The following is a 24331-nucleotide window of genomic DNA, read 5'->3' as shown; positions in this document are numbered from 1 at the left end:
ATGAATTGATCACTGAATACCTCAACAATATCTTCTGCAGCAGTTACCCTTTCACCATTTTTATCCATTAACGTCATCTTACCATGATCATTCTTCCTTCTACTTGCCACATATGTTGTAATGCTGAGGAAGATTGTAGGAATTACATTACGATAGATTAAGTAAGAAATATAAGTTAACTTTAAAATCTCAGATAAACTGTTTGAGTATTAACGATCAAAGAATGAGAATCCAGTGATGTATCACAAATTACCTCTCTTCTAGGACTGTCTGAAAAGTTGAACTTAGGTATGTTCAAGATCTGATTAATGACTTCCATTATGGCATTTCACGAGGTTTTGGTTTTTGTTGAGGGAGCCATATGAGTGAATTATTTGATTCCATGTGAAAGAAAGTTTTTTTTTTTTTTTTTCAAGAAAGAACATGGTAGCTGTATATCAACTGATGATGTGGTTTTTGTTGAAAGAATGATGAGTAAGTTTCTTCTTTTCTGTATTACCATGTCAGCAAGATGTTCCTACTTTCTTATTTCAAAAATTCTGCATATATGATCTATGAAAAGTAGACCACGAAAAATAGAAAAATGTAAACACTTATACTGTCTATATGAAGAAATCTACATATGGTTTGGATGGGCTTATAGACAATTCTCATATTATGACTTTTGAGTAGGGCAGTTATTTTGATGAAGAGATTTCCAGTGTATGGGATAGAAACAGTCTGTAATGATGGAATTTTGTTGTGAAGAAGGATAAGAATATAGTATCTTCAAGACAGAGCATCTTGAAGGATGAACTGCCTGTGCAGTTATATTATTATTATTATTACATGAAACCTTCACGGAGTACAAGGACTTACTGCAGAAGAGCACTGTACTCCATGCAACCACTATCCATATTTCTTAATTCTCTATCTATATATACAATGATATTACCACCATCTGTACACTATGCCACATATAAAAGTGAAACCTGGCTTACCTTTGCAACTGATTGTAGCGTAGACTGTGCTGCTGACTATATGATAGACTTTTTTTAAATAAAGAATCCACCATAAGAGGTTGGTCAACCTACGGTACACTAGTAATGTGGATGGGCAAGAAGGAACTTGTTCAACTTTGACTTAAAAAAACTCTGCACCTTGGGAAACACAAGTGATGGGAGACTGTTACAGAGAGCACCAATGGAAAGGATGAATGACGAAGAGGAGAAATTTGTTCTGTGAGTTGGGAGTTGAGAGAACTGAGAGAGAATGTTGATTGGCTGCTGCACACATTTGGATGAATCTAGAAAGAGGGCAGCAGAGTAGAATTTTTACATGAAGAGTTGTTTGTGAGTGGAGCACACTGCTCGAGTGCATTATGAATGGAGGAAGTGTAAATAATTTCAGGGTTCAATATGATAGATATGTTGATGGTTGAGTCTCCTGCAATTGGTTTACTGACTCCACGAAAGTTACTATAATAATAATAATAATATCCAAATACTTGTCATATCATTCATGGCAAGTATTGCAACATACACTAAAATTATATAATATAGCAATTAAAAAATCAATACAGATTAAATATGAACTTTCTAGTTAACAACTTACGCCTTTGGACACTTTATACTGGGAACATCTGCCAGAAAATAACCCACCCGATTTGTGAAATCTGCAGAGTTTTTCACTTTGTAGTTCTTTACACTGCAACTTTCACATGCTGAATCTATAAAGGAGAGAGAAAAAAAAATTCATTTATTTATTTAGTGAATGATGTACATATCAAAAGTATAAGATAAAAAAACAGGCAAAACTATTACATAAAATGGAAAAGGCATCATAGTTTAACAGATTCTGAATCCACAATAAAGCTTCAGGTTTAACCTTAAAAAAAGTCCATAAGTTCCGGGATAATATAACTCAGAATACTATAATGATATGATGATAGTAAGAAGAGGAGTAACATGATAGAGACATACAGGTTAATAAGGGGTTGTTATAAGATTAACATTGAATCTTATATAAGATTGAATGATTGAAATGCACTGCCATAGGACACAATGTCTGCAGATAATTTGAATGTATTTAAGGCATGTATGATGAACTATGTGTATGAAAAAGGAACCTGCTGAGAAGAGTCATTCACTCCATGCAGTCTTGGGATAATAATAATAATGTTAAATGAAGTGGGCTAAAGTTCCATAATCACAAATATGGAGAATCAGCATATGTTGTTTTAAGAGATATTTGTGCCATAATGATGAGAACTCTGTACATATAGACACAAGAATATATTAATTGAAACAAATAAAGTAAAATCTTTTATTTGTTAAATATTTCAACCTGAGACTAACCAGACATCTTCAGTGGCAGGCTAACATGAATAAGTTAGAATGTTAAAAATGGATTATTAAAACCTAACCTAAATCTAATCTAAGTTTCCAATTATAGACTGGTCTATATATCTGCAGTTGTGATCAAAGTGCTGGAAAAATCAGTTAGAAATAGAATACATGACTGGGTTGATAAACATAAGATTCTCTATGATGGTCAGCATGGGTTTGTGAAGAGCAGGTCTTATTTTAGCAATCTGCTTATGTTTTATGATAAGGTGACAAATGTGTTGGACAAGGGAGAATCATATACAGTGATAATCTTGGACTTTGCAAAAGCATTCGATAGATTACCACACGATAAGTTGGCGTACAAGCTGCAGAGGATAAGATCAGATAGTATACTGGTTAGATGGATCGGAGATTGATCAGAGAAAACAATACCACTTGCTGGTATTATTCTCTCTGAACAATACCAGCAAGTGGTATATGATGGAGCTGTGTCTCAGAAAAGGAAGGTAACCAGTGGCATTCCTCATGGTTCTGTTCTTGGGCCTCTACTGTTTGACTTGTTTGTTAATGATATTTCATGTGGATTGACTGAGGATCTTCAAATGTTTGCTGATGATGCAAAGTTAGGTAGAATAATCAGTAGTGCTGATGTTAATTCTCTAAAGGAAGATCTGAATAGACTTTTAGCTTGGACAAATGAGTGGGATTGAAGTTTTAATGTTAATAAATGCAAGGTGTCACACTCTGGGATACAGAGATATAAGGCTACCTACTGTTTTAGCGGAGCTATACTTCAGGATCTTGAAGAGATGTGGACAATGGACTGAAGTTCTCAGGGCACATCACACATGTTGCAAAGACTGCACATCCTTGTGGAGCCATCCTTTTGACAGCCCAAATAACTCCAATGAATCTCTCATCATTGCTACTAATGAGTTTGATCCATCTCAAGTTGATGTCAAAGTACTTTGTAAAAGATCTTCAATCATTTTATGAAAATTCTGCCTAGGTTTAACAACAGATTTTGTAAGTGGAAGTTTTTCAAATGATTTTTCTTCAAAAACTCATTGCAGGAGGCCAAATTTAATCAGTAATCAATTGTCATATTGTACTTTAAGATTTCATGCTACTTGCATTCACAATGCCTACTGACAAATTCATTCCACTCACTGTCATTTATCATGTAAAAAATCTATGTGCTTCTTTGTTATAGAACTTTCACAGATGGATCTCTCATTCACCCACCCCCACCCAGTCTTATCTTCCCCACTATAAATCCTTCTGTACAGGTGAATCTCTCTATATTGCTACTGGAAGCTGTATATGTCTTCTTGAAAAGACATAGATTTGAATCTAGACTGTGAATAACTTTTATAGGAGTTTTTCAGCTGCACGGGAGTTAGCAAAGGTGGCAAGTTTCTGTTTGTATAAACTCAGGATTTTCACCAACAAACAGAAAATTCAGCTGGGGAAAATATGCAATGAATTATTATTATTATAGCCCATTTATGATTATTAAAGCCCATTTAGACACTGATATTTAAATATGATACCTTAAATTCTATCTCTCCTTGAAGATACCCACTGAAGATGCACTCAGAGTATCTACTGGTAGACCGCTCCACATACTCATCACATGCCATAAGAATCTGGACCTAGTCACACCCCTAGTAGGTTTCAGGAATAACCCAATGACCCTGAGTTCCACCTCCATTTAGCTATAAGCTGCAAAATCTCACTTCTGTCCATACTTTACTAACTTAATTTCTCTATCATATCTCTTCCTATTTGAAGATTACATTCTCTCAATCTGTCATCATATGCACAACAGGCCATTTATCTTGTTGCTGAATCTTTTGAACCATCTCGGGCAGCTATATCTACACACAGTAGGCCATCAGAACCCTGCACAGTGCGATAATAATGCCCTTATTCCTACAAGTTAGTGTTCTTTTTAAGCAGTGCAGTTATCCAAACTGATACGTTACCAACATAACAATGTTGTGCCTAAACTTTAACTTACTGTCCACAGTAACTTTTGATAAAATTGGGGAGGGGAGATGGGGGAAAAGAAGCTATCCTGGGGAAACTATATAAGGAGGCATGAGCAGGGGAGTGAGGAGTAGTATTTTTGCATGGAGAGTAATGGGTGATTGGAATGCATTACCTAAGAATATGGTGAGCAAAGGGATAGTGAAACATTTAAGACATAGTCTGATCAATTGTGTGTGTAACAGTGGAACTACCATGATAAGACATTTTGACTTTGCATAAGTCTCTGATGATATAATAATATGCATGAAAACATTGAACCAATCTGTCAAACCAAACCACATGGATTCTGTTACTAGCCACATTCCCTATCACACTTAGCCATCAGTAGCAAATAACTGGATATCACACTCAAGATCCTCCTTAGTATCATTAATAACATACTAACTGAACTGGCACAAGTGCAGAACCCTATGTTATATGCCACTGGTAATTCTCCTTGTTAGCATAGCTAGCCGAGTGGTAAGCATATAACACTCTCCCTCCAACAGGTCATGGGTTCAGATTCTGCTGTGATTATCTTTAGGTAAGAGATGAACTTCACCACTGTGTGATACCACTGTCCCGTTTACTGGAGGCCTGCAGTGGCATGAAAAATTTCCATGTTTGGTCTCTAGAACAGGATTTCTAGACAATGTGAAAAACAAGAATAAAAAAATACAAAAAATATATACAATTAATAAAAAAATCCTTAGCCCACCTGCAGTATGAATGTTCCATAGGTTTAACAAAACCTTTCATGGGCAGGTGCCACATTAAAAAAAAAAAAGAAAAAAAAAGATGTAAAGAAATAGATGCTCGTTTCTTTACTTTGTGTTTAATAACACAACAGCTATAATCATGCATGGCTAGTACACAAGGTAATAAATAAATGCCATAAACTGGTATATAACAGTAAATGTAAAGAGTAGGTAGAAACAAATATAAAAAAGTGTATAAAAATAAGTGCATAAAATTTCATAAAAGCATTCATACAAAAACAGATGTCAAAAGCATATGTACACTAAATTAAACTAATAAAATATATACACAGTTTATATAAGATGGCATACATTGATACTCTGCAAAAACTTAAAAATAGGGATGACATTTGATAAATCCGATAAAATCTTCCTGAGAGTATAGGACTCTGACAGATTATGAATGTGCTCATCAATGAAATGAGAGCAGTCAATTAAAATATGAATGATGGTTAGTCCAATGTCACACAACTAGCACATCACATGTTATTAATCCACAACAGGAAGGAGGATGAAAAAGTGACTATTAACCAAACTGGAACCAGATCAGACAAAAATAACTTCCTCTTTACAGTCCCTGCATAGATTAGACTGCAACAATTGATTTCAGACTTGATTTCATAGAGCTTATTATTGTTTATTACAAAAGTTTGTGTCTGATAATCTGCCAGTAATCTGTATATTTGACTGGCAGATGGTAGAAGCTTGAGCTGACTTACCCACAGTATCTGTAGTCTCATTTCCCTTAATTCCCATATGGCTTGAAATCCAACAAACGCATACATCCAAGTGTAGATTCTATAACTGACAGAAGGCATATTAACAGGATTCAAGAGATTTCTGAATGTCTCTACAGCTCTAGACATCTTATTGCCTGTAGGGAGCTTCATGAAACAGTATATATAATGAAAATTTGGTACTGTTGCAATGAGTCTTTGGACTCCCTGGAGATATTATGTAATGATAATAATTTATACCACACAGCTCAGCAGTAAAGCTGCTACATTCTAGTGGTATCTGATTATTATTATGCTTTCTGCCAAGACAGCAGAAGATCCCAACAAGATCTCTGATTTTGAACTGTCAGGATAAACAGAGTAATCGATTCTATGAGCCTGAAAGAGCTGCTGGTAGGTGACAGGAAGGGTAAAGAATTTGTATAACCTGCAGGAAAAAAAAACGACATGGTGATATGCACAAATGTCTGTGCTATGTTGTCTACCCAATATCTAGAGCTTGTAAGAGAGCTTTAGTTGCCAAACCAAAGGATCTTATGGACTTTGTACAGATTCTCCCACTGTGGGCAAAAAATGGTAGGCCAAATGGGATGGTCTGGCAGTGATTTTATTTTCGTAGCATATAACAGAGACAGCTGTTGACTTCAAATAACATAAAAATAACATCCTATATTTATTATTACGTGACACATCGAGCGAGTCAAGGACTCATCATGGGAGGGCACTCTACTTCACTAAATACATCTTACCCTCTCCACTACCACTTCATTCTCCTACTACAACTCTACTACAATCAATGCCATCTACTGCCCATCATTACCAACAGCAGTGTGTTTAGTCCATAAATTGCATGTGTTCTGAAGACTGATTTGTCTATATGCAGGATGAAAAACCCTAGTTTCCAGGAGAAATAACCCTGCTATAGTATGCCTATAGATACGAGACCTTTTGACACTTCTGCACATGTCAAAAGATGGAGAATCCATTCCAATAATAGGGTAATCAATCCATATTGTGGGATGAGCATTTATTATTGTCAGAAAATTAACTTCTCTTTTATGATCATTGTAGTTTTTAAAGTGGTAACTATTTTGCTTGTATAACAGTGGGAAAATTTTACATATAAAATGTGATTTCGTATGTTGGTGACTAATTCGTACACTGCCTTATTTCTTTCTCATGAATTGACTCTTCTTGGCAGTCTGCCAGCGACAGCTCTCGCTTCTGTGGTTGGACTATAGTAAATCTTACTAGCAGGGTTTTAAGTAAGATCTCGCCTGTTTTTGCCTTCTTTGTCTCAGTATTGCCAATTATGTTCATGTGATACTTTTCCAATTCTTCTGCAAATTCAATTTCCTTTCAATTAATACTCCATATATTGATGGTTTCGATCTTCAGTTCTTCTGATATTGGGATTCTTTGTCTTCTTAATCATCATGTGTAATTTGATTAATTTTGTATTGCCAAAACTTGCATAACAACTGGAGTATCGTTTAATCTTAGCGCAAACCGCAGAAATAACACTGATTAACTAATACTCCTGGATTATAATTGTATGAGCCTGCATATTAAGAAGTGCGTGAGAGAAATTGGTTGAGCCTATTGCAGTTGCATGGGCATTTGTGCATGAACCTATTTCCTTTTTTTATTATTATTACATTATTTCCTGTATATGAATTTTAGTTGTATTAAAATGCATTATCTTAAATCAAAGTTTGTATGCTTCTGTTGTCTGAGACTGACCTACCACTTATAAAAAATTTGAACCTGTGTAAGTGTGTGTGGGGGGGGGGAACATTTGATGTAACATAAAGAGAGGAGCCGTGACTGCATACCACGTGTTCCCAATGCTAAGTAATATTGTTGAGATAGTTATTAAAGTAAGAGCTTAAGTATCAGGAACTAGTCACTGGCTGGCGCAGTCGATCTAAGATAAATAAATTTGTCGGAGGCTAACTTCTGGTACGAGTAAGACATAAGTTGTAAAATACACAAGTAAAAGTAAAAATAAAAAGATATAACAAAACCCATTTCTATAAATTGTACTCCTTGTTTTAAAATAGCTGTTTTTAAATACTGACACTTTTGTTCAGTGCCTATTCGGTGCATTTTGTTTATTTTACTTGTTTTTCTGCCATTACTAATTATTTTTCATGTACCCCTGAACGGCCCAGCACATATCCTGGGGGTACACGTACCACCGGTAGGGAACCGATGTTCTAGATGAATAAAAGCAAATTTTCCAGTTTCTTCAAAATAAGATGAGCTGTAAGAGTAAGGAATCTGATAGACTCCTGGAAAAACCTATTGCTAGAAGCTTTTCCTTCCACTTCTGCAATACATTATGGGAAGGACCACTACTCAGACCAGTTTCAGACCTTTATTAAGGTCTCATCAGTGGGCCATATCCAGAAAGCTCTGGCATTATACACATCTGAAAGGGTGTGTGCTTTGCATTGTGGAATACTAAGGCAGTCGATGTGAAGTCATTAGTCTCAGTATACAAGTAGCCCAGTTGTGAAGCTACTTCATGCATAAACATTGTTTGCTTATACTTGGATTAAACCAAGAATATAATTTCTTGCATCTTCAGTTTATAGTTTAACCAAGTGGAGAACTTTCAACATCCTTCTCTAATCCAGACTATTTCAATAATAAGATGTGACATCTTTTGATTATTTGTATATGGGTAATATATGATTTTGAAATTACTTCAGCCTTGGTATCTCTTCTGGGTCTGACTCCCACCGATGGCTCCTTGGATTTTTGATAAGATAAGTACTTTTGTTTTCTTTCCTTTATTTTTCACTTTGATATTTTAAGTTTATTTTACTGGTGCTAGTGATAATCACCCCCCTCCCATTAGCACTGGATTTTTCAAATAAATACTATGATTGCTGGTAGGTACAGTTAATGTCTGCATTATGGGGTTACTTTTGGCTATATCATGGCTGCCATTTTATAGTAGCTCAAATACAGCATTTGCTGGTAGTATTATATATGATACTACCAGCAAACAGCAAACCTGAACAGCACTCTGCATTAAACATAGAGTTCACTGAAACAAGACTAGAGTCCTTCATAACAGTCATTTCCTTATAGAATGTCCTTATAAAGAAACATGGGAAACATTATTCCATTTTCCTAACTTAAACAGCTCTGATGGACTACGTCTATCCCCTTTATGGAAGTAGTATTTTTCCTAACTTTGTACACATACACACACTGCTCGGAAAGAAGTCAATGGACACCCCTATGGGCAAGGTACATCATGCAATGTAACGAGTCATATGTTGTAGATGATATAAATTGGAGGAATACAATGTTCCCAAGTCAGTGGAACTGTATCTAGGCAAAATGGCTGTGAGAAGGGAATTGACAGAGGCATTGTGATAGGATGCCATGTTGCAGGCCTGTCTGTTCAGTAAATTGCTGACAAATTAAGCCATCCTAGGTCAACAATCAGTGATACCATATTGAGATGGAAATACAGGAAGTCAACTGCAAGTGCTACCTGCACTGGACAACCCACCACACTCATCAAAAGTGAGAGTAGGGTGCTATGAAGAATAATATGTAAAAATATCCATTCTAACTCTTTCTGTTAACTCTTACTATTTGTGTCTATTGCTCTCATAATATTCTCTGTAATGCATGGGTATTTGAACTCTTATTACTGTGGAAGTCCTAGAAGCAATCTACATATAAAATTTAGTGATTTGCATCTTACTATCATGTTATATTTTTAATGAGATCCTAGATTAAACAGACAAGAATGAGATTCTTATCTGTTGGATGAAGTAAAGGGAAGTAAAGAAACTTCTCTAACTTGCCTGTTTTTCTATTTTTTGTTTAATACGTTACATTATATAAATAAACCAATAAATGGTATAAATAAATTTATAATATTGAATTTGCACTCATTGTTTAAAGGACTCACATGAAACATAGCTGGCTGAAGGACAATGTGTCATGTTTGGATAATGAAAACAGCATGACTCAGCATCAAGAAAATCGTAAAAACTGTCTAGCCAACTAATGGAGTTTAAAGCTATATATGTTCTGAAACAGAAAGTGAGCAAATTCAGAAAACAGAAAATTGGCAAATTAATATATATATATATTTATAACATTCATATTTACCTAATATAAATAATTAAATAATTAAATTCAAATATCAGTAACTGATCTAATCTAATCCTGTGGCCTCATCTTTTGAGAGGGTTGCAATTGAGGAGGCCACAGGATTAGATTAGATCAGTAATGGCTTTGTTTAATGGAAAACATTTTATACAGATACATCTGTATAATAAGCATAACATTCTATAGCACAGAAAAATAATACGGGAGGGATTATGTAAATCTCAGTTCAATCTATATAGAGTTCTCTCATTGTGATGAATCTTTACAAATATTTTTTCAATGGAGGATGAGTTAGCCAATCTCATAGCAATGTTTTTTTTTCTTCTGGAAACTCAGGTTTTTCACCATGCAAAAAAGTTAAATGGGTCATACAATACAGGCTAACCAACAAAAGTACCACATAGTGGCTCATAAATGGTTTAGTCAAGATGGTAATGTAGGTGTTGGATATTGGATCATGTGATTTGTTGTGCCTCTGGCAATGAGTCCTTGGACGCCATGTTGGTGTCACATAATAATAATATTCAATCATTTTTATGGCTATGAACATGCTTTGGTGACAAAGGTGAAATACTATCTTAATAATTAAACAAACTTTAGCTAGTTATTAGCCATAGAGGTTTTATTAAACTGGAAATAGCATGAGAGAATAATAAAAGGTGAAAAAAATGTGAGAATGTTGACAAGGTTATTGTTAAAAGTAAAGTGATGGAAGCAAGGAAGGAGTTAACATAAAAACAATTTTGTAAGATGAAAGTATAATATTTTGGAAATACTTTTAATGGGATTATCTTGATCAAGTGCATATAATAAACAACTATGTTATACCAACTGGTTTCACCAACTAAGGCTGTTGGCAACTTCAGGGTAAATAACTGATGTAAGGCACTATAAAGTAAAAAACTGTTACAAACTATAATCAACCGATTCCAATTATATTAAACAAAGAACAGAGCGCGTACAATACATACATAGAGTGTGGATGATATCACTTGTTGTTATTTAGGAACGTTCTATAGTTGGCACTATAATTCAGTTCTGGCGAGTTGAAGGATTTGATAAGGGTCTTCCATATCACTGGCAAGATTAGTCCTTGGTTCCTGTTAAGGTTTTGTATACAGCGGGCAACTGGTGTGGCCTCCTTAAAAATTCGGGAGCGGAAGTCCTCCTCTATGTAAGGAATTGTGCTTCTATCCCACTCTATGGTATGGTTCATTCTTGAGAAATGAAAAGCTAACCCTGATTTTTCTTCTCTGTTATTATTGACGTCACCTATGTGTTCTTTTTGCCTAATTTCAAGGCTCCTTGAAGTTTGGCCGATGTAATTCAAGCTGCACGAGCAGGGTATGTTATAAACTCCAGCATATTTGGAGAAAGGATGGCTATCTTTTGGAGATCTTAAGAATTGTCTAATCGTTTCTGTGGGTTTAAAGGCCACTCTTATTTTATGTGGTCTAAGAAGTCTAGCAATCTTATTGGAAACTGTTCCTAAGTATGGAATAATGACGGTAGAAATATAACGTATATCATCTTGTTGTCTTTGTCGGGGTTCAGATAAAAGTATCTTGTGGACGAGTCTCTGAGGAAATCCATTCATGGTAAGGTTGGTGGATATCAGGGATAGTTCTTCCTGGAGGTCTTGTTGATCTGTTGTAAGGAGAGAGGCACAGTTCTTCAACATGTGTACAATACTAAGTTTCTGAGAAATGTGGTGGCAGGAAGTGAAATGTAAATAACGTCCTGTATTGGTAGCTTTGCAGTAAACTGAGAGGTTGATACCACCATTCAGAAGCTTCTTAATTAAAGTGTCCAGAAATGATAATTGGTTATCTTTTTCAAGTTCTAGAGTGAATTTGATTGTTCTTAACAAAATTTGATTTTGTTAAGAAAGTCGAGCAGGTCCTTTTTTGTGTGGTTCCAAACGATAAAGATATCGTCCACGTATCTCCACCATACTGTGGGTTTAGGGTCTGTTTGAGTTAAGATTTTACTTTCAAAATCCTCCATAAAGAGATCAGCACAAGATGGAGAGAGGGTCCTACCCATTGCAAGGCCAGTCAATTGCTAATATATGGTTTTATTCCATAAGAAAAAGTTTGATGTTAAACAATTATGGAACAGAGAAGTAATGTCTTGTGGGAGCAAACTTCCTAAAATGTTGATGACTTCCTCCACAGGGATGTTAGCGAATAGAGATGTAACATCCAGGCTGGCGAGTAAATCCGTATTGGAGATAGATATGTGTTTCAGTTTCTCAACGAAATGTTGCAAATTTTGTATATAAGTATCCGAATTATGGATGTGTAGTTTGAGGAGGCCTGCCAGGTGTTTGAATAACAGATGAGTTGGGAACTGATTCCATCCACAATCGGGCATAGTGGTATTCAATTTTAAGGATGGAATCAATTCGCTAATTTATCTGTTTTTTTGAAACTAGTTGGTATAACATAGTTGTTTATTATATGCACTTGATCAATATAATCCCATTAAAAGTATTTCCAGAGCTTTTTGGTCAAGAAAATTAAACATTTTTTAACATAGTATAATATTTTGTAAGATTTAAGCAATTTCTTTAGAGAGGAGGTATTTTAGAAGTTTCTCCCCTTTACTATCTATTTTAATATTATTCTTCGTCCAACAGACAAGAATCTCATTCTTGTCTGTTGGATGAAGGATCTCATTAAAAATGGTAAGACGCAGATCACCAAATTTGGTACACAGCATGTTTATGTGCCTTCACAGGACAAAATAAGATGGAAAAGTTAGAGACAAGCCTAGGTAGTGGTTTGTTAGAGAAGAAAAGTAAGGGAGAGATGCAGAAGAAGAGAAAGCTGAGTATGAAAGAGCAAAAGGAGAGAGGGAATTCAAGAAGACAGTTTTGTATGGAGACTGCATAATAACAGTAGTGTATGGAGAAAACATGTGAAACTGTATTTCCCACAGCAAAGATTAAACATGCTTGTGATGCTATTTGAATGAAGATAGAGTTATTTTTGGCAGATAAAAATGATCTGGTACATGCAAGTGTGGTATGTAAGATGATATGAAAAAGTTGCTGGAAGAACCAAGAACAATGCAAGAGTAAAGATTGTGAATCTGTGGCTATGGTATGATAGATGTGAGCAAAGAAGAAGAACGGCCATGATTTTAAATGAGTCAATGTGAAGGATGTGCAGGAATGACTGTGGAGTTTGTGAATGTATGGAGATAGTTTGATTGACAAAAGGACTTATAAATGCTAATGCTTTGCATTTGAATGAATATGGAGTTATGTATATTTAAAAAGTGCTCAGAGGGCAGTGTATGAAAATTTTAGAATTTTAGTAGAGTTGTTATGGAGTTTTTAGGAAAGGGAATGCATGCAAAAGTTATACACTTGTTACAATCCTGCTGCATCATTTGCAATCCTCTGAGAAAAAAGTCTTTCACTTGTTATCAGCCTCATATTTCAGAGGAAACAACTGGTTATTTCCTGGCTAATGATATATTGCTTCTGGATATTTTCTACAACATTTCTGTTACTGTCTATCTGCTTTGTTTAATAAGTTTAAAATTAATTACACATCTAAATCTTAATTACACATCTTAATTTATCCCCTTCAAATCCATTGAACCAAATCTGAGAACAATACTCTAGGATGTCTTCACTGCTCTTGCAATTCTCCCTATATATTCCAAAAGATTCATATCATTCTCTTTTTTGTATCTTACGTAAGATTCCCCTTAGGATATTTTGTCCAATTCTAAGCTTTCTTATTAGCCTAAAAACTGTTTCGATTGCCTAATAATATTTATATTATATATTGAATATATAATATTAATTTTATATTAAATATATTATTGAACATTATAAAATTGAACACATGAATATATATGGAATATATATATAAAATATATAAGAAGAATTGCAAGAGAAGTGAAGACATCCTAGAGTATTTATTATTATTATTTCGGCCTCTACGAAGTCAAAAGACTCATCGCAGGAGTTCCTTCCTAGGAGACACAAGTCTATCAAGACTCATCGTGGAAAGTCCCTCCTAGGAAACACAAAGTCCATCATACCACTCCTTAAACTCGTTGACTGTTCTCACTCTCACCACTCTATCAGGCAATGCATTCCATGGTTCAACCACCCATCATGCAAAGAAACTACTCCTCACCTTCTTGCTCACAGTTCCCTTTCGTAACTTCCAGGGATGATCCCCTTGTCATCACTCCATCTCGCTATATTCAACCAAATGAAAGAACTCCCCCAGTATCAACCCTGTAACCACCACTCAACAGTTTAAAAGTCTCAATCATATCACCTCTCCTTCTTCTTCTATCCACCAAATGCTGGTCCACATTCCCTCAGCCAATCCTCATAACTAACATTGTACAGTCCTGAAACCATCTTTGTTATCTGCCTTTGTACCCCTTCTACAGTTAATTTATCCCCTTCAAATCCTGGGGACCAAATCTGAGAATAGTGTGGTCTGATCAGAGTCTTATACAACGGAATGATAACTGTTTTATCTCTGCAGGTCAGTTTCCTTCTCATTATTGCAGCAATCCTCTGTATTACCAACCTTTGCAATATGTCTCCTGAATTTCAGGTTTCTATGAATCATCAACCCCCAGATCTCTTGTCTCCCCCTACTTCCTCCAGTATAGCTCCTCCCATAGAGTATGCAGCATCCCATCGATGTTTCCCAAACCTCAAGATCTTACATTTTGCTGCATTAAACTGATATCCCCATTCATTTGCCCATCTATCTAGCTTATTTAAATCCTCTTGCAGGGCTACCACATTTGCACTATTACTAATAATCCTACCCAGTTTCACATCATCTGCAAACAACTGAAATCCACTGACAATGATCAGTGGATTTCAGGGGGATATTGATCTAAAGGTTATACAATATAGGTCCCAGTACTGGCCCTATGGGACCCCACTTGTAACCTTCAGCCTCAGTGAAACTGCCCCACCATACACAACTCTCTGATACTTATCGGACAGCCAATCCTGAATCCAGTTGACCAATCTGACAACCAAACCCATGCGTTGCAACTTAAATATCAGCTTATCATGTGACATGTCAAATGCCTTCGCTAAACCTAAGAAAATGGCAGTATATGATTTTCCCTAAATCTACTGCTCTTGTAACTTTATTAAAAAAAGCTAGCATATTACTAAAACAAGAGTGCCCTTTACAAATCCATGTTGACTCTCACAGATAACATTACCCACACCTCAACAATGTTGTATACAGTCCCTAAATAATTTCTCCAAGATCATAACAACTACTGATGACACAAAAACTGGCCTATAATTAGACACTTCCAGTCTGCTACCATCCTTATGCAATGGCACTATCTTACCCTCCATACATTCTCTGGGCACCTTTCCTATAGCCAGACTTTCATTGAAAAGCCAAGTCAAAGGAGCTGTCAGTTCTTTAGCACATTCTCTCAAAACTCGTGGTGAAATACCATCCAGTCCCACAGCTTTACTGACATCCAGAATACTCAGTATTTGAAGCACGCTCTCCTTCTGCACCTCTAAACCTCGAACCTGCTCTATCCCTCTAGAATTAAAATTTACTTCTCCAGGATGAATTACATTAATAAATTGTTCTTTGAACAATTTCACTATGTCCTTTGCATCAGTCACTCTATTCCCATTTTTATCCCACAAAGTCATTCTTTCACAATCATTTCTCCTCCTACTGGCCACAGAGCTAAAAAATTCTCTTTTCTTTGGATCTTAGGGCCAATCTCTTCATATATTCCAGTTTTGCCTTCCTTACCATTCTAGTCACTCTCCTTATATCTCTTCCATAGCCTCTTTTTCACATGCAATTCCTGTTCAATATTGTTTATCATCACTTGACACCAAATTGTGTCTGCTTCTTCACTTGTGGAATACAGCTTACCATTGCTGCCAACAAATATTCCTTCACAATTTCCCAAGCACTAATGATATCCCTGCCTTCCAGATTATAAAGACTATTATAATCACCTGCCTTATAATTCCATATATGTTCCCGTCTCTTTGATACTCCAGCATGTCTATTCATCTTCCAAGTCAAAACCACATGGTCACTCTCTCCAACTGGTGGGAGAGATGTTATCTCAGTTATTATCAACTCTTCTGATGCTATGACCAAATCCAAAACTCTTGAACCTCTTGTTCCCTCTATTACATGTTGCTTAAGACATTTGTCCCTCAAGAATTCCAAGAAATTCCATTCCCTTATTGCTACTTGCATCTTTCTCTCCCAAATTTATACTGCTATAGTTCAAATCTCCCATAACAATCATTCTTCTTGCACCTGCCGAGCTCAACTGTCTAAACATCTCCTGGTCCCCACCCTCTGTGCTCCTTGGTTTGTAGAAACACCCCACTAATTATCCCATCTTAGCCATCTTTACCTCACACCATATGCTTTCAAAATCATTAGTGTCACTGCCTTCCAAAGCCTCCACTCTTAGAGGACATAAGTCGTCACTTATCATAAATAGTACTCCACAACCACGTTTATAGCATCAGCCTGACCAAAGATTATTGGGATCACTCAGACGTATTTGACAGAAGAAGATATAATAACAGGAACAGAATGTAGCAGTCTGATGCTATCCATCCCACCAATTCCTCTCCTTTATTCTGGATACTCCTGGCATTAGTATAAAGCATAAAAATGCCACTATTTCTATACATAGCAGTATCTCCCTCTAGACTCCAATGGGCTCAGTGTTACCTGATGTCATCCCCCTTCTCCCAAGTGCCCATTCCCACAAGAGGCCACCCATGGTACCATTCACCTTGTGCATTCTAGCTTCCCTGCATTGACACACTGACTCGTTCAGAACAGCAATCTCTGCAGATGCCTATGCCCTTCCTCATTCAAATGCAAGCAGTCTCTCGTATACAATTACTTTCTGTCCTCACATGCCCTCCAAGCATCTACATATTCCAATCCTCGGTTCTGACACATTATAGCTGTTATGTTATTCAATATTACTGCTCTTCTGCTCAGCTCATCACTATCATACCTAGGCAACATGCACACTATCTTTCCTCTCTGCATCTTCTTTCATACTACCTCAAGCAAGAATCTCGTATCTCTTGCTGCCCAATTTACATTACCTCTCAAGTGATTTGCTCCTACCATCACAATCATCTCATCCACCCTTTCACCTCTCTTAATTTCCGTAGCCACACTTTCTATCATTCCTCCAGGCAAACACTCCTCTGGCATCCTATCTTGCACACCACAGATCATTGAGTCTGCATAAATCAGAGCTCTTATCACTCCGTTCATTATTATTATTATTATTATTAATATTATTGTTCCGGGAAACTCCAAGGAGTCGACAGACTCATCGAGGGAGGCCCTAACATCATGTCTGGAAAAACTATTCAACATTCACACAGTATCTATCATATCTTGCCTTGAACTCATTCACGGTCGTAGCACCCACAACAGACTCTGGAAGCTTATTCCACTCATTCACCACTCTCCAAGTAAAAAACCTAGCTCTAACACCCTTGTCAACCACGCTCTTGCACAGCTTCCATGCATGGCCCCTAGTCCTCCCACCACCAGTCATATTTTCAAAAATATCTTCTGGATCAATCTTATAAAAACCTTTCAGTAATTTGAATGTCTCAATCATATCACCCCTCCTTCGCCTATCTTCCAATTTCTGCAACCCACAAATCCTCAACCTATTCTCATAAGGTTCATTCCACAGTCCTGCTATCATCTTGGTCACTCGTCTCTGGACCCTCTCCACTTCCTCCCCATCACGAAGAAACCCTGGTGCCCATAACTGGGCACAGAAGTCCAGATGGGGTCTTATCAAGGCTCGATACAGAGGAACAACAACTTGTTTGTCTCTGCATGTTAAAGTATTTTTCATAAGCCAAGTGATTTGGTGAGCTGTTTTAGTCACTTTTGCAATGTGCCCCGATCTTCAACTCCCTATCCACCAGCACTCCCAAATCCCTGGCCTCATCAATCTCCTGGAGTATGGTTCCACCAATGCGATATACTGCTGCTGTTCTTTTCACCCCAAAGTGCATAACCTTACACTTTGCCACATTAAACTGACATCCATTTTTCCTAGCCCAGTCCCTCCAAACTATCCAAATCATCCTGTAAAATTTTGACATCCTGTGCACTCACAATTGCTCTACCCAACTTTGCATCATCAGCAAACAAGTGAACACTTCCTCTCAAATCCTTTCCAATATCACTGATGAACAAATTGAAAAGCAGTGGTCCAAGAACAGAGCCCTGCGGCACTCCACTAGTCACAAGACGTCTTTTAGACTCCACTCCTGAATAAACCACTCTCTGGTATCTCTCCTTCAACCACCCTCCTATCCATCTTACCAACCCTATATCTATCCCCATCTGCTCCAATTTACTGATGAGGGTTCCATGTGGTATCGTGTCAAAGGCCTTGGCAAGGTCCAGTAGTATCACTGTAAACACATTACCCATATCCAGTTCAGCAGTCACTGTGTTATAAAACGTGAGCAAGTTACTGAGGCATGATCTACCCTTCACAAAACCATGTTGTTCCCCATTACAATATCCCATTTTCATCTATCCAATCCTGTATTCTTTTCTTGACTAATTTCTCTAAGATCTTGACAATGATTCCTGATATGCTAATCGGTCGGTAATTTACAACAGCAGTCTTGGAACCACCTTTATGCAGTGGAACTATTTTCCCCTCTTTCCACCCGCTCAGGACTAACCCAGACCTGAGACTCAAATTAAACAAAAGTGACCCTATGATCACTCTCACCGATTGGTGGCAATGTGGTCATATTTGTTACAGCCAAATCCTCAGATGTAATTACTAGGTCAAGCACTCTCTGACCCCTAGTATTTTCCATTACATGCTGTCGCAGATAGTTATCCCTTAATAACCGCATAAAATCCAATTCCTTCCTCCCGTGTGTCCTCTCCTCACTCCAATCAATGCGACCATAGTTGAAATCTCCCATAATAATCACCCTCCTTCCACTCATTTCTTCTATTTGCTTGTGCATACTGTCACCACCATCTTTTCCATCACCTGGTCTATAGCAGCACCCAATTGTATATTTAGTTCTGCTAGCAACAATCTAACACCAAATGGCCTCAAATGTGCTCTTTTCTCTATCCTGCAATTCAACTTCTATTCTCCTTGGCTGTAGCTCATCAGCTATCATCAACAATACTCCTCCCCCCATTTTATTCTCTCTGTCATTCCTGAACACACTATACCCATCACATTCAATCCCACTAGCTATATCATCTACAGTCAGCCATGTTTCACTAATACCAATAACCTGTGGTCTGGAAGTGCCAACCATGGCCAAAAACTCTTCCTTCCTCACTCTCTCTCTCTCCTCTAACTCACTCTGTGTTTCCTTACTTTCCTGCTGTCCTGGCATCACTCTATCCCTGGTTCCAGCACTCCCTGGCATTCTTCTCATTTTCTCTTTCTGACTGTTTCCATTCTCTCCTCTTCTATCATTCCCATATCTCTATCTCATTCCCATATCTCTATCTCATTCCCTCTCTTCCACTTATCCTATTCTCTCCTCTTCTATCATTCACATAACTCTCTCTCATTCCCTCTCTATTCTACAGTTCCCATTCTCTCCTCTTCTATCATTCCCATACCTCTTTTTCATTCCCTCTCTACCACTTATCCTATTCTCTCCTTTCTATCGTTCACATAACTCTCTCATTCCATCTCTTCTCTTTCAATTCTCTCCTCTTTTATCATTTCCACAGCTCTCTCTCATTTCCTCTCTTCTACTCTTTCTATACTCTCCTCTTTATCATTCCCATACCTCTCTTCTACTGTTTCTATACTCTCCTCTTCTATCATTCCTGGTAAATTATATATTGAGTTTTATTTGCGCCTGAAGTACTTTCAAAACTGAGGCAACTCATGGTAAAGGTGGAATAAGTTCTTATCACTTGCCTTAGTATCTCCCATAATGCAAAGCACTACCCAGACCGCTTTCGACCTTTATTGAGGTGCTGTGTAAGTAAAGACCTCTCTAAAAATCATCCAGATTTTTAGAGAGGTCTTAGACCACTCCCTACAAGTGACTGAAGGACCGTCCAACTCAGTGGTGGCTCCACTCAGTGACAGGCAAAAACCTACCCCCAAGCAGAGCCATAATCTCAGTGGAGACCCCACTCAGAGACAGGCAAAAACCTACCCACAAGCAGAGGCTCTCACAACTCAGGGAAAGCAATCACTTCTGTGCAAAAGCACATCAGTGGGAGCCAAACCCAGAGGTGGTGATACAAAGATGGAAGTAATGGTGAAGTCATATTTACCTATACGAGTTGCCAAAGGGTGTCACACCCTATTATTAAATTTCTCTGGATTAGACATAAGTTTATGGAAGTTTATTCGCTTGGCTATGCTACTAATTATATATTGGGTTTCATCCTTTATCCAAGTGTAAACAAGTTTGACTTCTCCATTACTTCCATCTTAGTATCACCACCTCTGGGTCTGGCTCCCACTGATGAGACCTCAATCAAGGTTGAAACTGGTCTGGGTAGTGGCCCTTCCCTTAATTTCCCTTAATGCATAGCATTATACATGTCCACAAGGAGATGTGCTTTGCATTATGGGAGATACTAAGGCAAGTGATGAGAACTTATACTACCTTTACCACGAGTTGCCCCAGTCCTGAAAGTACTTAAGGCACAAACTTTGTTTGCTTACACTTGGATAAAGGATAAAACTCAATATATAATTAGTAGCATAGCCAAGTGAAAAAACTTCCATAAATTTATCTCTAATCCAGAGAATTTTAATAATAGGGTGTGACACCCTTTGGCAACTCATATAGGTAAATATGACTTCTCCATTACTTCCACCTTAGTATCACCAACTCTGGGTCGGGCTCCCACTGATGAGACCTCGATAAATGATGAAACGGGTCTGGGTAGTGGCCCTTCCTTTAATAATACATAGCATTATACATGTCCACAAGGAAATGTGTTTTGCATTATGGGAGATACTAAGGCAAGCCTTTACCACTAGTTGCACCAGTTCCTGAAAGTACTTCAGGTGCAAACTTTGTTTTTGCTTATACTTGGATAAAGGATAAAACCCAATATATAATTAGTAGCATAGCCAAGTGAAAAAACTTCCATAAAAATTATTATTATTATTATTATTATTACAATTATTATATGGACACCTCCATGGAGTTCAAATACTCATCGCGAGTCTTTGGAGACCCAACTTATCCGCACAATCTATCATACCTCTCTTTGAACCCATTAACAGAAAATATTAAAAGCAAGAATACTTTCTGGGTCAGAAAATAAAAGCAATTTACTTTCTGACCCTGTGAAAAAATTCGCAACAACAATCTTTCATCCAGAATAATGTAATAATATGGTGATATACCATTTTGCTACTTGCATATGGAAATGACATCTATCATTGATTCAGCTCTATGTATTTCCACCAGTTAGCAAAGTCAGTAGGTCAAAATGCTGACAATAAAAAACTAAAAATTTATGGACATGAGATCTTGGAGACATTCAATTTGAACTGATCACCCAAGAGAGAAAGAGAGAGAATCATTCACCACACTGGGACTTCACTTTTTCACGATTCACAATCTTAACAAGAAAGAATTCAAAACTTAAAAGACTGGAAAATCACACCACTTTCTTTTCTTCCAAAGCTACAATACTTAAAATGATAATCTTTCCTGCTCATTCTGTATTTAATTAACATTACAGATATTATTGAAACTGAAGAGAAACAATTGTACAATGAGCCATTGCAATCTTCTGGTCCATGTGATAAAAGAAGTTAAAATATAATTTCTTCAACAATTACAGAGGCATCTCTTTTCAGTATTAAAATTTTGTATTTGAAGTGGAATATTGTATTCATTTATAATAAGTAGACCTCAATATGTGAAAATATTCAATGCTTTTCTGCCATTAACATTCCACAAATGGGTACTAACAAATGAGACTCTCAAACTTTAATGAAGTTCTAAGGATACTCTAGAATTGCATATGGTCATCTTCCAGTAAATGGAGGAAATATTTTAACAGAGATCCAGATTTCAAATATACACACCAGCATATTGAAAGACTGTAATGTGATGTGCATTTGACTACTTACAAGAGAGCAATTTTATTTTATTTTATTTTTTTCGTTTGCAATACTCTCCATGAGTTAATCACATAAAGAGAATTTGCAATTGCAAACTAATAGATACTATTATTATTATGAGGGAACCACATTAAAGTCTGAAAACTCACTGTGGGAGACCAACACTATCTGCACAATATCTATCATAACTTGATCTGTAATAAACAGATGAGCTGGACAAGAAAGATGCATATACATAGTATATCCAGATTTTGAAAAGTCCTCTGGTAGATTGCCATATGACAAGTTGGTAATTAAACTGGAATGGATAGGATTAGATAATAGATTATTATATTGGATAAGATATGAGTAGTCTGATAAGTATCAGTGAGCTGTGTATAAACGGAAGCAGTATCCCAACTCAAACACTCCAGCATCTGTTGCACTTCTCATAGCATCACCAGTGATGTGATGTAATGAGAAGCGAAACATATGATGGGGAGATTTAATTAGATTGCTTGTGATGCAATGAATAGCTGTCTCAATTTAATGCAAAGCATAAGATCTGAAATTTTCATATCAAGGATAGGATGTGATATATACATTTGGTACTAATTACTGGAAAGAGGTAGAGATAAGGGTAATTATGGGAATTGCATCACTAGAGCTGAAGACAACACAACAGATTATGACAAATGATAAATAAATAAAATAAATTCCGTGTGATGATACAGCGTTTCCCCCTTTTTACGGGAGTTCACGGTACCATCTAGTCCCTCAAAATTTTATCTGGGCTCCGGAACTGGCATAGGCTGACAAATCAGACCTATGGCTGGGTCAATATTCCTGAATCTAATCAATGTGTGTTCTCAGACCAGTTTGCCTGCTTGCGGGATGAAAATCACCAGATAAACTGGCAGAAAAACCCCTGCTGTCCACACCCAAGACCGGCTAACTTGGCTATGGCTGATGAAGATCCTCGAGCTCCTCACATCATTGACAGGAATTGAACCTAGGACACTCCTTCCCTAGGCATATGGTTGCGAAGCGCAAAGCCACTAGGCTAACTGCACGGACATGGCAAATGATGAGGAGAACAGAAGGACATGAGGTTAAATTATAAACTTTATACTGTGGAAACACAAACATGTTATGGTGCAGTATATAAAGTTTGATGAGGTCACATATGGATTTGTGTATATATATATATATGGATGCACAGATTTGGATAACATTTTCAAAATGTAATCCAAATGTTACCCACCCCCCACTCAAATTGAAAGTCTTAATCACATTTCCCTCTTCTTATATTCATAAGGCTCCACAAATTGCATTCCCTCATTCTGTCTTCATATCCCATATTCCATAGACTCAACACTAATTTATTGCATCTTCACTGGATTAACTCAAAGATATCCCCCCCCCCCCACTTGAAAAGGAGACCCAACCTGTGCACAGTAGTCTAAATGCAACCTGATCAAGGAATTATACAAGTGAACCATAACCTCTTTGCTTCTGGATGTCAAGGCCCTACCTTACCATTGCATAATATGTTGTGATCAAGGGTATATATTCAGAGTGTGCTAGGTCTGAGGTGTACACCCACAGAATAGCAATATCACAAATATCTTTGCATTTATTCCAGTTAGAGACTTGCCTAATTGTTTCCTGGCTTCACATGATTCCTAAAATTAAACACAATGTACTAATTCTTCATGGAGAGAACATTTCAACATGTAAACATTGCAGCACATTTGTGTCAATAGCCCAGGTATGCGATAACAAATATGGACACCTTTGAGTGATTTGAACAGATGTGCAGATGGTGAAGCAGATCAAATTCTTAGTATTCCAGTGGTCTTAAACCACCCAGAAGGTGAAGCAAGGTGTGCACTAAGACAACAGCACCCAGAAATCAGAAGCTGTGATTGGTTATTGTGTCAACCAATACAATCCTTTGTCATCAGTTGCTGTTTTTTTGTTTAATGAGTTTCATCTGTTTGGTGTGTGTGAACTGACATGTTTAGGACACCGATATAGACAAGTTTTAATATATAATTTTCTATAAATGATTTATAACATTTTTGCAGATTGTTGATGATCTACTGAATGTTCCGTTTCTTCCAGAACTTTTGCGGATCCTATGATTATAGTCAAAGGGCATTGGAATTTTATTGAAAATTATGGAGACAACTAC

General features: G+C 37.0%; 1 protein-coding gene across 5 annotated transcripts in view; it reads right to left on the bottom strand.

The window, feature by feature from the left end:
• The window catches only part of LOC150094664 (NPC intracellular cholesterol transporter 1-like), a 672338-nt gene that overhangs the window by 119813 nt on the left and 528194 nt on the right, over positions 1 to 24331 (bottom strand). For all 5 annotated transcript variants that reach the window (XM_090411086.1, XM_090411087.1, XM_090411088.1 and 2 more), the window contains exons 18-19: positions 9797 to 9918; positions 1594 to 1708 (exon numbers count right to left, since the gene is read on the bottom strand). In XM_090411086.1, coding sequence (XP_090267212.1) covers positions 1594 to 1708; positions 9797 to 9918 — 237 coding nt within the window. The remainder of the gene's footprint in view (positions 1 to 1593; positions 1709 to 9796; positions 9919 to 24331) is intronic.

Source organism: Typopeltis vanoorti, chromosome 21 (genome assembly GCF_054136105.1).
Source record: "Typopeltis vanoorti isolate ZY-2024b chromosome 21, IOZ_Tvanoo_1.0, whole genome shotgun sequence".
NCBI classification, from domain to species: Eukaryota; Metazoa; Arthropoda; class Arachnida; order Uropygi; family Thelyphonidae; genus Typopeltis; species Typopeltis vanoorti.
This window is presented reverse-complemented; position numbering and strand designations above follow the sequence as displayed.